The following is a 17,565-nucleotide window of genomic DNA, read 5'->3' as shown; positions in this document are numbered from 1 at the left end:
TACCATCAGAGTGAACAGGCAACCTACAGAATGGGAGAAAATTTTTGCAATCTATCCATCTGACAAAGGGCTAATATCCAGAATCTACAAAGAACTTAAACAAATTTACAAGAAAAAAATCAAACAACCCCATCAAAAAGTGGGTGAAGGATATGAACAGACACTTCTCAAAAGAAGACATTTATGCAGCCAACAGACACATGAAAAAATGCTCATCATCACTGGCCGTCAGAGAAATGCAAATCAAAACCACAATGAGATACCATCTCACACCAGTTAGAATGGCGATCATTAAAAAGTCAGGAAACAAAAGGTGCTGGAGAGGATGTCGAGAAACAGGAATACTTTTACACTGTTGGTGGGAGTGTAAACTAGTTCAACCATTGTGGAAGACAGTGTGGCGATTTTTTTTTTTTTTTTTTTTTTTTTTTTTGAGACAGAGTCTCGCTCTGTCTCCCAAGCTGGAGTGCAGTGGCGCGATCTCAGCTCACTACAAGCTCCACCTCCCAACTTCATGCCATTCTCCTGCCTCAGCCTCTCGAGTAGCTGGGACTACAGGCACCCACCACCACATCCGGCTAATTTTTTTTGTATTTTTTTAGTAGAGACAGGTTTTCACTGTGTTAGCCAGGATGGTCTCCATCTCCTGACCTTGGGATTCACCCGCCTGGGCCTCCCAAAGTGCTGGGATTACAGGTGTGAGCCACCACGCCTGGCCTGGACTGTTCTTTTCATGGCAAAGCTCCTAGAAGAGAGAAAACAAACTCTAAATAAATAATAGCTATCATTACAATAAGCTGTAGCTAGTTTGATTAACAAATCATCCTAAAATATCCAGACAATATGAAAACATTATTCCTAAAATACTGGTCCCTCATATGCAGCAAGAAAGAAAGAATGAAAGTGATCTATAACAGATTACAACAAATCACACTGTAAAAGAATTCTCATGGTGGCCGGGGTTTGTAGCACGAAAAGATGGTTTCTTTCCTTTACAATGAAAAGAAGGTTTCTTTCCTTTACAATGAAAAGAATTAATGAGTTTTTTTTTTAAAGAAAAAAAACCTCTAGAAATAACTGACATTTGAAATACTTTACACAAAATAAATTGTCAATTTTATTGTTACTGCCCACAAATACGGGAACCCTTAGCCTCCAATCAATGAAGCTAGAGTGTCTAGTTGCAACATATCATAGCTTTCAAGATTTCTCAAAACAGAGAACAGATTTTCATAAGTATATCTGAAAAAAACTTCTACAGAAATGTGAGTCTCAGAGAATCCCCCAAGAGGAAATGTCTCACATACACACATAAATAGACAACCTAAAAAAGCACTACGTCTTTTCAAAGAGATGTTAATAGAATAAAATGTAAATTTATCTTAAATAACTAAAAAGCTAGTATAAAATCAACATTTGAGATTCCCAGAATATTTATAATATTTCCAATACAAACCGGTTAGCTTTACAAATAAGTGAGAATCCAACTAAATTAAAATTCAGATATGACTGAAATGTACCCATGTTATCCAAGAAAAATCAATAACCTTCCAATTCCTGAAGCTGGTACTTTATCTGTGAAGCAGTGTTGTATCATAGCTAGACAGATCACATCTCAGACCAAGGTCCACACTAGCTACTTTCCAGCTGTGTGACCCTGGCTAAATAAACTCTCAGCTTCATTTTTTTTTCTTTTTTTTATTCTATTTTATTGAGATGGGGTCTCGCTATGTTACCCAGGCTGGCCTCAAACTCCCAAGCTCAAGTGATCCTCCTGCCTCAGCCTCCCACAGTGCTGGGATTACAGATGTGAGCCACCACACCTGGGCAGCTTCACTTTTCTTAAATGGAGATAACAGCTCTTCCATCAGGTCATGGGAAGACTAACTCAAATCATATCAGGATTCAGCTCATCTCGTGCCTAAAACATATGAAAGCCAATGTATTACCTTTTCACGGGATCTCCCCGTTCTCACCCTCATGCACTCTACAGCTCTGGCCAAAGCCTTCCGCAGGTCATGATTGTTTTTTCTTAGACCTCAATCAGGGTTTCTCCTTCATCCTTTCAAGGTAAAGGGTGAGTCATCTTCCACCTACAGTAGCCATCTTACCACCACATTCAAACATTTAAATCCTTCAATTCCTTTCAAGGCCCAGGAGAAACTTAAATCCTCTCAAGCCCAACACAAACACTACCTCCTCCATGAAGCCCCCTAATTCCTTCAGGTCAATGTTTCTCAGCCCTGGCTCTACCCAATCATGGAGAGAATTTAATAAAAAAATTAAACAAAATTATCTGAAGCCTGGGCCTTAGCACTGCTGTTGGTCTGAGGTGTGGCCCAAGCATCAGGGATGAAGTGACCTCTCCTTGCACTGAGACCCCACAACGCTTCAGCAGCCCTTTGTACAGGATGGTGGAAAAGTTATTGCTGTTTTCACCCTTAAAAGTAACGGTCAAAACTGCAGCTACTTTCACCAACCTAATACCTTATTTTAATCATATACAAATGCAATTAAACTATAAACTTCTGGAAAACAGGATCAGTGTTTGATTTATATATCGCCCTCAAGTTACCACAACAACAGTAACTTGAATTGCTAGGCTGCCAGCTATCTCTTGAATGCACAGGTAAATAAATAACATTTCAGTGCCTCTGGAATATAGGATTCAAAGTCATGATTTGAAACAAAAGGTTATCAGTACCTGAATAAATAATCTCCATTTCAACAGCTCAGCTGTTAAGTTCTACTTATATAACTCAGCCAATGCATAAGGGAAGAAATGATTTATTCCAGAAAGAGAGAAAACATCACTAAAATAAAGCTAGTACAGGGCTAAACACTTCAGTGGTCCCTCCCTTCCCACCTCCTACCATTCTAAAACACTTAGAGTTCTCTAAATAGATCAAGCACCCTTCTTCCTCCATGCTTGGATATACACTGCAATCTTTAACCACATTCCTCATCTGGCTTTTACTTCTCATTCTGGAAACACCTTCTACGATGGAAAGCCTTCCCATAGGTGAAACTCCTGGTTCAATATTCCTCTTCCCTATTCCTTTAGCGTTTACTAATGTTACTCATATCGCAGCAACTGTCAAAAAGAAATTATTGGCCAAGTGCCACGACTCACAGCTATAATCTGAGCTCTTTGGGAAGCCAAGACAGGAGAGGCACTGAGGAGTTTGAAACTACCCTGGACATCATAGTGAAATCTCATCTCTACAAAACAAACAAACAAACAAACAAACAAAAAACACTTAAAAATCTGCCAGGCATGGTGGCATGAGCCTATAGGCCTAGCTACTCAGGAGGCTGAGGCAGGAAAATCACTTCAGCACGGGAGTTTGAAGTTACAACGAGATATGATAGCACTACTGCACTCCAACTTAGTAAACAGAGACCCTGTCTCTATAAAATAAATTATTGTTTCGCTTATCTAGTCACCTACAAGTTTCTTAGGGGTGGGGAAGCTCTCATCACTGTGACTATATCATCTTATATAATATATGGTACTTACGGGCCGGGCGCGGTGGCTCACGCCTGTAATCCCCACACTTTGGGAGGCCAAGGCAGCTGGATCACCTGAGGTCAGGAGTTCAAGAAAAGCCTGGACAACATGGTGAAACTCCATCTCTACTAAAAATACAAAAAATTAGCCGGACGAGATTGCACCATTGCACTCCAGCCTGAGAAACAAGAGTGAAACTCTGTCTCAAAAAAAAAAAGAAAAAAAGAAAAGAAAAACCATAACCTATAGTACTTAGGAAGTGTTCAATAAATGCTGAAGGAATGAACGAATGAGGAAAAAGTCTTCAGTTTGTTCATCTGTACAAATGAATGAGTTGATATCTAAGGTCTTCCCCCTTCCCCTTCATGTTCTATTAAAATGAAGGATCAATGTATAATACTTGGATTCATGTGTGGTGTAGAATAGAATAATTTCTTTTGTTGTTGTTGTTGTTTCTTTTTGGTAGACAGGGTCTCACTCTGCTGCCCAGGCTACAGAGCAGTAATGTGATCATGGCTCAATGCAGCCTCAACCTCCAGGGCTCAAGCAATCCTCCCACCTCAGCCTCCCAAGTAGCTGGGACTACAGGCACATGCCACCACACCCAGTTAATTTTTGTATTTTTTGTGTAGAGGTGAGGTTTCGCTATGATGTATTTTTTGTATAGATGGGGTTTTGCCATGTTGCCCAGGCTGGTCTCAAACTCCTGGGCTCAAGCAATCCACCTGCCTCAGCCTCCCAAAGTGCTGGGATTACAGGTGTGAGCCACCATGCCCAGCTGAACAATTTCTAAATAATATCGTAAGTTACTACTACTATACAAATTTTACTTTATACATCATTTTGATATTTAAGCTTAAGGACAGTAAATTGTTGTTACACTGTTTATTATGATTAGAGAAATTTCTCTTCACAAAGCATTAAGTGGTCATTAACAACCCTAATTTTAATAGAAGGTAACACATGATCTTCCATAAAGAACTACAAGTAGTCGATAACTTTTGATAAATGAATACTAAAGAAATTTTTACGTTTTGATGCCTAAATGGTACCTCCTGTTTTACAGATACTCTCTAAGAAAAATTTCAACCCAGAATAGAATGACTATTAAAGGACGTATGTGTAAGGTCCATTCTTCAGCTTCTGGCCCAAATCTACTTACAATCTCAAATCGAGTTTTTTTTTTAAGTCATCTCCGCAATGAAGATGTGCAAAAGTGAGATGTAGCTACGGAATGATTATTTTCTTTTAGCCTCTCCAGGCAATGATGTCCAACACATTGGTAAACCATTTTAAATAAAATAATAAGGTATTTTTGTGAAGACTTGGCTCAGAATTAACTGGGAAGCCTATCACTTTCCTAACTGCAACCATTGCTCGTACTAACAGAGGACTAAGCTACCCAAACTATTTAAACTATACATATTTATTTGGAAAAGTTTTATTTGATTACAACAAAGTTGAGTCATTTAGATACATTAATTATGTACGTTAATGATTAAATTCCTTGATAATTAGGTAGAAACAATTGTATATAGTAATTATTCCAACTTTACTCTCAAAAGCAAAATATAATAAAATAATGTAATCTTTGCTATTTTTAAAAAAGCCAAAATAATCTTCAAGTTTTTCCTTTTCACTCTGATAGCATTCTCTATCAGTAACTTGCATTAATGTTGTAGCTTTGAGATGCCGCATATCATTTCATATCACCGGCACACAATAGTGTATCAAGAGAAATTAGCTCTGAATCTTACTCTATAACAATGTGCAATTGCCTTGGTCTTGGATCCTTTAAGAAACAGCAAACGGAAAACTCAAAAAAGTCCTTTCAATAAAGCAGAGGCTAGATTTGCTCAATGACCTGACCAACCAGGAAGTAATAGAAGTTTTGCTATCCTGTTTAAAAAATAATAATAAACAATAACAGACATGAGATTTTCAAGAAATCAGGGAGGAGACTTAAAGATATCTTAATAAAAGTATTTTCTCTTCAGTGCCTTTGAAAAAATGTCATTGCATCAGGATTAGTAAGAATATCTGGATGCAAGGACACCAGGTTGCAAGTACACTAAAGAATGGTAAGGTCAGAGAAGTGTTTTTTCTGCCTTTAAAGTTCCTGAAAATAGAGGCTGGGCGTGATGACTCACACCTGTAATCCCAGCATTTTGGGAGGCCGAGGCTGGCGGATTGCCTGAGGTCAGGAGTTCGAGACCAGCCTGACCAACATGGTGAAACCCTGTCTCTACTAAAAATACAAAAATTAGCTGGGCGAGGTAGCGCGCGCCTGTAATCCCAGCCACTCAGGAGGCTGAGGCAGGAGAATGGCTTGAACCTGGGAGGCATAGGTTGCAGTGAGCCCGAGATCCCGCCACTGCACTCCAGCCTGGGCGACAGAGCGAGACTCCATCTCAAAAAAAAGAAAAGGAAAAAGAAAAGTTCCTGAAAATATAAAGTTGTTTAGACATACAGCAGGTATACCGTTTCAAAACCAAATACACTAAAGCAGATGAGAACACAACCGTGACCAAGTGGTTCGGAGAAAGATGGATTTTAATGCAAAGTTGTTTTGTTTTTACGCATAACGTACTTCTCGCTGTGCTTGAGTGCAGAAAGGTGTGGTTCTTCCTAAGTAAGGTTGATTACATAAAGCAAGATTCCAAAAACAAGAAAAGTGCTTTGCAAACACAGTAACTAGGACTGGCTGAAGCTTCCTGCGTCCAGTCCCATGCTCAAAGATCAGAACAAGCAACTTTATCCACCACTTTAATAAGATGATTCAAAAAAGCTGAAGTCTTCTGAAGAAAGCCATGGTTGAAAACTTGCTCCGCTTCTTGGAGAAAGCCTAAAGCCCTAAAGGTCTCTAATTATTCTCCAAAGTCTACAACCCAAGCTGCATTTTATGCATTTATTACGTTACAAAACCACGGGAACTCCTCACTCAAAAGCAAAAACACATCCGGAAAGAGGAAAAAATCCACGGCCAATGTAAACCCCCTACAACACCAACCGCCCACGTCGTACCCCAGGCTGCAACGAGGCCGGCACTCACCCACCGCTCGCCCGGGAAACCCAGTCCCAGGTGTTTCAAAATCAGAAGCACGGCAGGCTCGTTCGCTCTCACGGGCAAGAATCTTAAACCCCAACTTCAGAGATACCCGCGCACGCTGGGCGCTGCCATTTTGACAGAAAGCGGGCCTGCCCCAGAGGCCCCTACGCAGGTCGCCCTGAGCAGAGCCGGAGTGCCACAGAACCCCTAGCTCATCACCTCCACACCCAGACGTCGCATCCCCCGGCCTGAGGAATGCCAAGAAACCCCACCCTGCCGACCAGGATCGGGCGAAGTCAAGTCACCCTTGAAATCCCTCAAGCTCTCTCAGGCAGCGCCGAGGGCGACCGCAGCCGGCGTGGGAGGGGCATCGGCGGTCAGGGGCGGGGCGTCGGTGCGGCGGCCTTCGGTAACCCGGGCAACGCGGCCTCCTGGGGGTAGGAAGGGGCGCTGCCCCCGAAACACAAATGTCTCCGCCAAGACCCCAGACGGTTCCCAAAGGCTCTCCGTGATGCAACTGCACGTCCCTCGAATGCCCGGGCCTCCGATATCCGTCCGCCAGGAGCTTGGCTGGATGCACGGGCGGCCGGTCCTCTTATTTCCCCGCCCTCCCGCCGCGTGGAGCGGCTGTCGGGTCCCGAGCCTCCGGGCGGGGGCGGGATCGGGGCGGGGCGGAGGCATCTCCCTCCCAGCACAGCCCCCTTAGCTGCCCCGAGCCCTGCCTGCGCCCGCCCCCGAAGCGGCGCGGGACGCCTGGCGCCGTCCGCGATCCGCAGGGCTGCCCGCTTAGGCTTAGGCCCGGCCCGCTGGCAAAGCCGAGCCGCAGCATTTTATTTCGTTCGTGGTTTCCGCACAGGCTGGAGTTTCGTGGGTTGGGTCGTACTTGGGACCTCGGCGAAGAGGACCCGTTTATTTTTTTTTTTCTTTCCAAAATGGCAGCCTCCAGTCGCGCACAAGTGTTAGCTCTGTACCGGGCGATGCTGAGAGAGAGCAAGCGTTTCAGCGCCTACAATTACAGGTGACCCAGCGGGCACCGGGGGCTGGGGGCCGGGGGCCAGGGGCCGGGGACCGGGGGTGCGGGCTGACGCGGAATATCCCCGGGGACTGGGAGCCACCGTGGTTTGCCGGCGGCTGCGAGGCAAGGACCGGGCTCCGCCATCGAAAAGCGTGCTCCTGCCTACAGGTGTGGCCTCTGAGACCTCGGGGAGGAGCCTTTCTTTATACCAGGAGAGACGTTCATGTCTTGTGACGTTTTCCCCCTAAAGGCTATCTTGGTAGTTATTCTAGGAGCATGATTAGTGTTATGTTTCTGCAGAAGAGAAAAAAGGGGTGGAAATCAGTCATTGGTGAAGTTAAGGCCAGTGTGTTGCATATGTAAAACTTCCCTTGAGCATTGGAAGAGTTGAGAGTGGAAGTGGCCAGTGAGTAGTACACTGCGACAAAGCTGAAGGCACACTCTAGCACCTCCCTAAAATTTCCTAGGTGTCGTAATGAGTTCTTTCGGTTGCAAGAATCCATTCTATTTAGGGTATGGTGGAAATGCGTAGCGGAAAAGGAAAAAGGGTCTCACAAGCTTTGGAGCTGAAACCTCAGTTTCTCCTGGCTGACCAGACAGAGATCCCGCTTACTGGACCTTGACAGCAGGATACTGAGGGCCTAAACTCACATCTTTAATATAACACATTCACTTTTTCTCACGCCTCCCCACTCCCCTATTTGCCTATGAGTCTTTTATTGTTACTCTTTGTATGTTTTTTCTAATTCAGAGCCTCTGCTTTCACAGTGTTGCTGGTTCTGACCCATCATTTTCTTATGGATTCTCTCTCTGCATTTTTTTTTAGATTTGTTTTTTGTTTTGTTTTGTTTTTACTAACTACCTGTCTCTCTCTGAGTTTGAGCCATATTCCCATGAGAAAGAATCTGGTTGGATCAACTCATCTCTTTACCTCAAGCCTCACTTAGGTGACTGGCCAGACTGTGGATTGGATGTCATAAGAGCAGAGCCTACCCTTGGAACACACCTGGTTAGGTAGGCCCCCCTCCAGCAGGTGTGTGAGCTGGCAGGCCCTGAGATGGGTCTGCCCAGTACAACCTCTGTCAGAGGACAGGAACACTAAGCCTCTTAAGCAATGACTCTCAAATTTTTAGAAACCCGCCTGGAAAATATACTCATGCTGCAAATTTGAAAACAGCATCTGGGTCATACCACTGAGGTTGTATCCACCCAGTTAAGTGGTTAAATTTCACGGGAGAGAATGATTTTACTTAATGACTTTGACTTTGGAGAATAAAGAGTATAATAATAGCATACTGGTGGAATTTTAGCAAGAATTAACCAAACACCTAGCACCGAGTACTTAACCAAGTCTGTTGAGGAAACACATGAAATATGCAAGTTAAATAAATAGAAACCATTTGATTTCACCATAGTCTGGAGTGAGATAGTTTGTCATTAAAGCTTACTCAGGATACACAAGGACTTGGAATCAGCAGGCAGTTCACACACTAAGGAAAGTGGCAGGGAGAGGGTTTATGTGAGAGCATGTAAGAAAGTCAAGGTGGAGCCCTCGAAGACTATAACTTGGACAAGTCTCTCAATCTCTGTATTTCAGTTTTCTTGTTTATGAAATAGACTGTTGGACTAGACAATCTCTAAGGACCCTTCCATTTCTGAAATTCTCTTTGGAAATGATTTATGAGCAAATGAGGCCCAAGCGTTTTCAAATGAGTAATTGCCAACTGAACAGGAAAATCATTCACGAAACTCAACAGGAAAATCATTCAAACTTTAGGAAAATCATTCAAGACTGTACCTGAAAGGCAGAAAATTGAAAATGGGTTTCAGTATGGGCAACTGTAAGATCATATGCATTCAGAAAATAATTGGTCAAATTATACCTTAAGCATATACTTTTAAGCTAAATTTACTATCCAAATATAAATATATTATCCAAAGGAGTCTGATAATCATTTTATACTGTTATCTGAGATCATAGACCTAAAAACCGACATTCCTGCTATTACCTTCCTAGATAAACTTACTTGTTATAAAAATATGTCCTTTTACATTAAGGCTGTGTCTTGTGAATTTCAGGAAAAGTCCCTTCCCTCCTCTCTAATCTCTGCAGCTGTTTGTCACTGATGGCAAATCAATAGCAACACAACATCCACTATCAATTCTGTGTGCCACTGCTATCTTATGTTCTTCATGTCTATAAACACATTTGTTTTGACAATAATCTTGTGAGGTAGGTACTATTTGTATTACCCTGTAAGGCAACTGAGGCACAGGGAGCTTAAGTTACCTATCAAAACTAACACAGGTAGTGCTGAATAAGCAATCAAAAGCAGACTAGTAAACGTTTTTTAATGACCTGCGAATTGTGCCTTAAGTAATTAGAGTAGTGAAATAAATACTTTGGAACTCTCTTGCAAGACCTATAATATAGGCCACGTTTTGATAGCAGGAGCCCTGTCTGCTCCTCCAGTCTCAGCCTAAGTCCCACATGTGCATCCTGTCCTCTGTCATCATCAGTTGCAGTTTCCTAAATGTGCCACATCCTGTTGGGCCTCCAGGCCTTTACAAGTACTGTTCTATCCAGCAGGCCCTTCATCACTGCTGTCTAGAGTGCCCCCTCTTCCTTCAAGATTCAGCTCAATTGTCACCTTCTCTGAACAAAAGTTTTCCCAACTCTCTTCATCCCACAGCCTCCACTCCCATCCCTCCCACCAGCCAAACAAGTCTCATTGCTGTATGTCATTCTTTTACCTCAGTGCTTCTACAAAACATCTCTGAAGCATGCTTTGCCCAGTGCTATATCACAGCTGTCCCCAACCTTCTTGGCACCAGGAACCAATTTCATGGAAGACAGTTTTTCCATGGACCGGGTCAAGGGAGGGGATGGTTTCGGGATGAAACTCTTCCACCTCAGATCATCAGGCATTAGATTCTCATAAGGAGCATGCAACCTAGATCACTCACATGCACAGTTCACAATAGGTGCATCTATGAGAATCTAATGCCGCCGCTGATCTGACAGGAGATGGAGCTCAGGCCGTAATGCGCACTCACCCACCGCTCAACTGCTGTGTGGCCCGGTTCCTAACAGGCCACGGACCAGTACTGATGGGTTGGGGACCCCTGCTATACCAGGCCCTGAAGAGAGAAAGATGAGATTTTTGAACTAAGCTAGGCACCTGTTATTAATGGCTTTACAGGCCTATGTGGGACACAGGTACAGAGATAGTTGTCACAGACTGGGTTAAGTGCTGTGACAGAAGGATGTACAGGGTGTAGAATCTAGAAGGCCTCCCAAGGGGTGATGTTGGATCAAAGGCATGAAGCAGCTTGGTGTGGTCAGGCAGGCAAACAGCACAGCACTGCCAGGGAGGTAAGTATGATGGGGTGGGGGGGTGGCGGTGACAGGAAGGCACTGAGGTTGGAGAGGGTCACTGATTTGAGGGCCTGGGGGCCGTGCTGAGGACCCTGGACTTTACCCTTAGCTCACAGGCAGCCACTAACCTGACATGACCAGATTTGCATTTTTTGATAGATCACTCTGGCAGCAGTGTAGAAGATGATTTTGAGGGGCCAAGGACATCAAATGGGAGTTGATTACAGCAGGTCAGAGTAGAGATTAGGACGCTAGTAAGGACAGGAATAGTGGAAGATAGAGAAGAATGTTGTATTTGATAAATCATTAGAAGGGAAAATTGTTGGAACTGGAATGATTGGATTGAGGACTAAGGAAGAAGAGAATCCAAGCAGAGTCTAGAATGGCATCCAGGTTTCTGGTTAAGCTAAAGCACAGAGAGGGTGAATTTAAACTTGCACCATTAACTGACTCAGGTAATACAGAACTAGCTGGTCTTGTGGAGAGAGGGTTTTTTAGTTCATATTTAGGATATCTTGGGTGTAAATTTCCCCTGGGATGCCCAGCAAAGGTAGTTAATCACAGGGCTCTGAAGCTCAGAGGAGTGATCAGCACTGCAGTAGTCAGCACCACCAACTCTGTGTGACCCCACGCAAGTCACATCACTCTCTGTTCTGCAGTTTCTTTATAAAATGAGAGTCATAATTGGTCCATCTCACACAGTGTAAAAGGGTCCTGAGACCAATAAGTTTAAGAACCACATTCTTTTTTTTTTTTTTTTCAGTTGAAATCTTGCCCTTGTTGCCCAGGCTGGAGTGCAATGGCGCGATCTTGGCTCACTGCAACCTCCACCTCCCAGGTTCAAGCAATTTTTCTGCCTCAGCCTCCCGAGTAGCTGGGATTACAGGTGCCTGCCACTACGCCTGGCTCATTTCTGTATTTTTAGTAGAGGCGGGGTTTCACCATGTTGGCCAGGCTGATCTTGAACTCCTGACCTAAGGTGATCCGCCCACCTCGGCCTCCCAAAGTGCTGGGATTACAGGCATGAGCCACCACGCCTGGCCAAGAACCACATTCTTAAACTTTGTCTTCTTGGCTCTTCTTCAGCCAACTCCTTCAATTCTGATGTTCCCTAGAATAGCATCCGTAGCCCTAATTTTCTCACCTTAGACTAGGATTTCTCAATCTTGGCATGACCAACCTTTTGGGCCAGCTAATTCTTTGTTAATGGGGGCTGTAGTCAGCACCACTGTGGTGAGTTAATACACATCAAGTACTTGGGATAGTCCCTGGTACAGAATAGGTACTTGATAAGTGGAATTATCATCATAAGTCAAATTAAAACCTAGATATTAGATAAATTATCTAGGAATACTATTTAGGTTAGTAGTTCTCATCCTGGGGTGATTTTATTTGACAATATCTGAAGACGTTTTTGGTTGCCGCAACTTGGAAAGGGGGTGCTAGGCATCTGAGGCCAGGGATGCACAGGGGACAGCCCCCATTAACAAAGAATTAGCTGGCCCAAAAGGTTGGTCATGCCAGGATTGAGAAATCCTAGTTTAAGGTGAGAAAATTAGTGAGCTACAGATGCTGCTATTCTAGGGAACATCAAAATTGAAGTAGTTGGCTGAAGAAGAGCCAAGAAGACAAAGTTTAAGAATGTGGTTCTTCAACTTAACTGGTCTTAGGCCTTTTATGTTCTTAAATATTACTGAGGACCCCAAAAAGCTTTCATTTATGTGGGACGCATTTATCATATTAGAAAAAAAAAAGCTTTTAAAAACACCTATTTTAAAATGACTAAATCCATTATGTTAAATAACACTTTTATGAAGAATAACCATTTTTCCTCCCCCTAAATCAGCAGATTGATAGTTTGACACTAGTGCAAATCTCTTTCATGTTTGGCTTAATAGAAGACAACTGGGTGCTTATATTTGTTGCTACCTACAATTTGTTGCTATATCACATATCACTTAGTGTCTAGTAATTTCCCCTGTATACTCATGAGAGAATGCAGATGTCTTCCTGATAACTATGAAAATAGTTTTCCTGGTGGATCCCCTGAAAGGTCTCAGAGACCCCCGCCATGGTCCCTTGGCTAACTACTGTAGGGTTGAAGAAATGGGAGGAGATCAAGTAAAGAGTAGTGTTGCAGGAGTCAAGATAGTCATATGTTTGGGGAAGGTAGCTGTGGTCAGCAGGGTGGCTTGTCTAAGCAATATCCAGTTCATGAAGAGGGCAGTGTAGAGCCTCTGCTACCATTACCAGAGCAGCATTGTTAGTCAAGTGGTTATGGCAGAACCCAGATTGTGGGGGTTGAGACATGAATCAGAAGTGTGTAAATTGCTACCGTGAGTAGAGATACCCCCTCCACCTCCCACCGGAATTTTGGTTAATAAAACATGAGAGTAGATAACCGATAGAGCAGGACCCCACGAGAGGTGAAAAGTGGTACCTGAGAGCACAGCTGGTGGGGTTGGTCTTGGACAGAATGAACGGTATTTCATTTTACATGAGTGGAATGAAGGAGAAGAGGGCAAGTTGGAGTATGAGAGGGTGGAAAGTTGAGTTTATTTGTGCCAAGCCTGACAGCCAGTTTCTGGGTTAAGCGGGAGATAAGCAAATGTTGAGGAAGCACCTGTTCTTACCTTTGTTAGGGCGCATATCACACATACACAGTTAGCAGAAATTCTCTCTTATCTCTATTCCTAGTGCTTAGCATAGTACCTAGGTAGCAAGTTGGTGCAAAAGTAATTGCGGTTTTGGGCCATGAATTTTAAATTATTATAACTAGGATCAAATATATCTTTATTAATCAAAATAGGAACTATTACAATCAACATGTTTTTGCCAACAAGAAATAAGTTTATTCCTGTGGCGTAAAAATCTGTGCTTCGGGATTCTACAAACTCTTGGAAAGCATTTTCTTCATCCTGCTAGTCAAGGAAGCATTTTCCCTGCAAAAAGTTGTCGAGATGCTTCAAGAAGTGGAAGTTGGTTAGCGAGAAGTCAGATGAATATGGCGGATGAGGCCAATTCGTTCAACTTGTGAAGCGTTGGTTTTGTGACGTGCAGTCAAGGGTCGTTATGGAGACAGTTGGGCCGTTTCTGTTGACCAGTGCTGGCTGCAGGCATTGCCGTTTTCAGTGCATCTCATGGATTTGCTGAGCATACTTCTCAGATGAAACAGTTTTGCCGGGATTCAAGAAGCTCTAGTGGAGCAGACAACCAAACAGTGAGCATGACCTTTTTTTGGAGCAAGTTTGGCTTTGGGAAGTGCTTTGGAGCTTCTTGGTCCAGCCACTAAGCTGGTCATCACCAGTTGTCACATAAAATCCACTTTTCATCACACATCACAATCTGATCGAGAAATGGTTCATTGTTGCATGGAATAAGAGAAGACAACACTTCAAAACGATGGTTTTTTTTTTTTTTGCTCAGCATGAGGCACCCACTTATTGAGGTTTTTCACATTTGCATTTTGCTTCAGATCGAACGACCATCAAATGGTCAACATTGAGTTCTTTGGCAACTTCTCGAGTATTGTAAGAGGATCAGTTTCCATGATTGCTCTCAATTGGTCGGTGACAACTTCCAATGGCCGGCAACTAGGCTCCTCATCTTCAAGGCTCTCGTCTCCTTTGCAAAACTTCTTGAACCACCACAGCACTGTACGTTTGTTAGCAGTTCCTAGGCCAAATGAGTTGTCGCAAGTTGTCGCTGCAGCTTTTTGACCAATTTTGAGCTCAAATAAGAAAATTGCTGAAATTTACTTTTTGTCTAACATTATTTCCATAGTGTAAAATAAACATAAACAGCAAGTCATTAGCAAAAAAAAAACTGAGAATTGCACATTAAAATGATGTATAACATAACCACATTTATTTAAGAATTTATTCCAGTATCAAACAGCAAATTCCAGCAATGCAAAAACTGCATTCCTTTTGCACCAACATAATAAATATTCATTGTTGAAATGCAAGAGAAAATTATATTCAATGTATCCCTCTTATAGCTTAAGAAATATGTTATTGTAAAACTTGAGAAAAGGCTAAAGTGATGCCCAAATGCATACCAAGTGTAGTGTCAGAACTCCCTAATTCTTCATCAGATATTTGAGTTTTTATTAATGTGTTATACACTAAGCATTGTGCAAAGAGCTTCAGATCAAAATGAGCCTCCTATTAAGGGTAAAACATTACAAGCTCCTAAAGAAGTTTATCAATGAAGTACAAAGGAAAGGCCATAGAAAGGAGCTGGTCTCCTAAGTGCCACCTTAAAATTAGGAATGCTTTTGACCAGAAGTCATAGGAAGCCCTTACACAGGGCTTAATTGGGGGCTTATTCTTCTCACATAGGAAAGGTCTAGAGGTATGTAGCTGCCAGAGCTTATTTAGCAGCTAGAAAATGTCAAGGTATGTGTGAGTCTCGGTGTTCCTCTCATGCTTATGCCTGATGGTTGCAAACAGCTTTTGAAGCTCCAAATACATCCTTATTTAGTCAGGAAGAAGAAGGGCAGTCACAGCCAGGAAAGGGTAAAGCTTTCCAGGAGGACTCTGCTTTTGCTCATTGACCAAAACTTCATTACGTTTATATCACTAGGTAAACAACAGGCTGGAAAATTAGGATACAGCTATTCTAGCATCTCTAGTGAAAAGACAGCAGAGAGAAAACGGTGGGAAGAACTATTGATTAGGCAACAGTCTGTGTCAGCCACAGAGGTGGACATGCGATGGAAGAGCATTCCAGGCAAAGACAGTAAGGCATGTGAAAAGTAAAATGCAAGGCGTGTGTCAGAACCAGATGTGGGTAATTGTGGCTGAAGCGTTGGACTGAGCTAAATGTCATGATGTTAAATGCTAGGTAAAATCCCCAGTAAGTAACGAAATAGGTTTCAAGGCAGAGTGAGGCATAGAGAGGAGAAGCAACTTGATTGGTCTCACAGTTGGTCAAGGGCAGAATGGGATTAGAAGGCCGCCTCGCTCCCCGTGGGCTGCTGCTTCCACAACCCCATTCTTTTCAGAAGAAAATTCCTGCACCCATGCATCCTGTGAATAAGCCTGCAAAATCTGTAGAAACATCAACCTGGAGAAGTTTATTTTCACAGTTCCTCCTTATAGGTGAAATGGTTAAACAGGCTCCCTAGTTTCATGAGTGGTAAAATTCCTAAGTCCTGATCAACCTAAGTGCTGATCAACGTCAGGTCTCGCTTACTATGTACTACACAACTGAATGAAACACTGATATCTGTGATTGCTGTCTTAATGAAGGAACCAAATAGTGATTCGTGTTTAGGAATCTGGTTTCTTTTTGAGCCACTGGAACTCTTTAATATATTACCAGTCGCAGTCCAGATTTATTGGCAAGCTGAGGAATTAGAACCATGAGCTCCTGGAGTGGGAACCAGGCAGCCCTCTCACTCATCAAAGATTTCTTTCGCATGTTTTCCTTGTTGCGGATCTTTTAACAGTGACTGCCTCTTCCACCCTATGTGTCACTGATTGATCAAGAAGGCTAGCATGCAATGATACAGTTTGGATGTTGTCTCCACCCAGATCTCATGCTGAAATGCAATCCCCCGTGTTGGAGGTGGGGCCTGGTGGGAAGTAATTGGATCATGGGGGCAGGTTTCTCATGAATAGTTTAGCACCCTTCCCCTTGGTACTGTCCTCACAGTAATGAGTGAGTTCTCATGAGATCCGGTTGTTTTAAAGTGTGTGGCATCTCCTTCCTCGCTTGCTTGCTCCTGCTCTGGCCTGTGATGTGTCTGCTCCCCCTTCACCTTCTGCCATGATTGTAAGCTTCCTGAGGCCTCCCCAAAAGCTGAACAGATGCCAGCATCACAATTCCTGTACAGCCTGCAGAACTGTGAGCCAATTAAACCTCTTTTCTTCATAAATTAGCCAGTCAATGTGAGAACAGACTAATTCAAATACCACCCTAATATGAATAGTATTAACAAGCACCTTTCACTTTGTAAAACAGGGCAGCTACAGTGAAAGCCTTCATGCCAAATATTCTTCTGGAGACAAATCAACAAATCCATTTCTTCCTAATATTTCTTGAAAACTCACAGTGTGTGTGTGTGTATGTATATATTACCACACTAGAACCTAGTAATAGGTGGAATCAAACACAAGATGGCCCTGCTGTCACAAGATTGTAGTATGGTTGGGCATATGCAATGTACATATAAGGACAGCTCAAGAAACTTACAGAGGAAGCATGCAAATTGAAATAGTGCCCGAACAGTGGAGATTTGCAGAATGTACTGGGGCTGAGGAGACACCTTGCATAATGATGTTTTGGCTGTCATATATCGTATTACAGAAATATTTTTTAAATAACATTGTATTCTATTTTAAGCAGCCAAATAAGAGTTTTGCTCTCTATGAAATGTTGAACACATCATACATGTCTGTAAAAATTGCTTTCACTCTTTTATTATACCATACGTAAGAACATAGTAAAGGAAGGGAAAATTAAAAGAGAAAAAGACTGCTTTGTAAAATTTTCTAAGTTGTTTCCATATCAGTTCTTACATTTGTTCTGAATGTATATTACTGGATTTCATATAGAGCCTGTGGCGCTGTATTACAAAGAACTATTGTTACCTGATCTCTTCA

The 17,565-nt window shown here is 42.7% G+C and overlaps 2 protein-coding genes across 22 annotated transcripts in view; one reads left to right on the top strand and one right to left on the bottom strand.

Moving 5' to 3' along the window:
- The window catches only part of FARS2 (phenylalanyl-tRNA synthetase 2, mitochondrial), a 593,088-nt gene extending 585,903 nt beyond the window's left edge, over positions 1-7,185 (bottom strand). For 2 of the 13 annotated variants that reach the window (XR_010157461.1, XR_008548343.2), the window contains exon 1: positions 6,564-6,846. The gene's annotated coding sequence lies outside the window, so the exon portion shown is untranslated. 13 annotated transcript variants of the gene reach the window in all.
- A 25-nt stretch (positions 7,186-7,210) lies between these two features.
- The window catches only part of LYRM4 (LYR motif containing 4), a 232,408-nt gene continuing 222,053 nt past the window's right edge, over positions 7,211-17,565 (top strand). For all 9 annotated transcript variants that reach the window (XR_008548779.2, XR_010157537.1, XM_054686605.2 and 6 more), the window contains exon 1: positions 7,211-7,578. Coding sequence is in view for 7 of the 9 variants with exons in the window: in XM_054686605.2 (XP_054542580.1) it covers positions 7,493-7,578 (86 nt within the window). In the remaining 2 variants the exon portion in view is untranslated. The remainder of the gene's footprint in view (positions 7,579-17,565) is intronic.

Source organism: Pan troglodytes, chromosome 5 (assembly GCF_028858775.2).
Source record: "Pan troglodytes isolate AG18354 chromosome 5, NHGRI_mPanTro3-v2.0_pri, whole genome shotgun sequence".
NCBI classification, from domain to species: domain Eukaryota; kingdom Metazoa; phylum Chordata; class Mammalia; order Primates; family Hominidae; genus Pan; species Pan troglodytes.
Note: the sequence above shows the minus strand (reverse complement) of the source record. Positions and strands in the feature narration are given on the sequence as shown.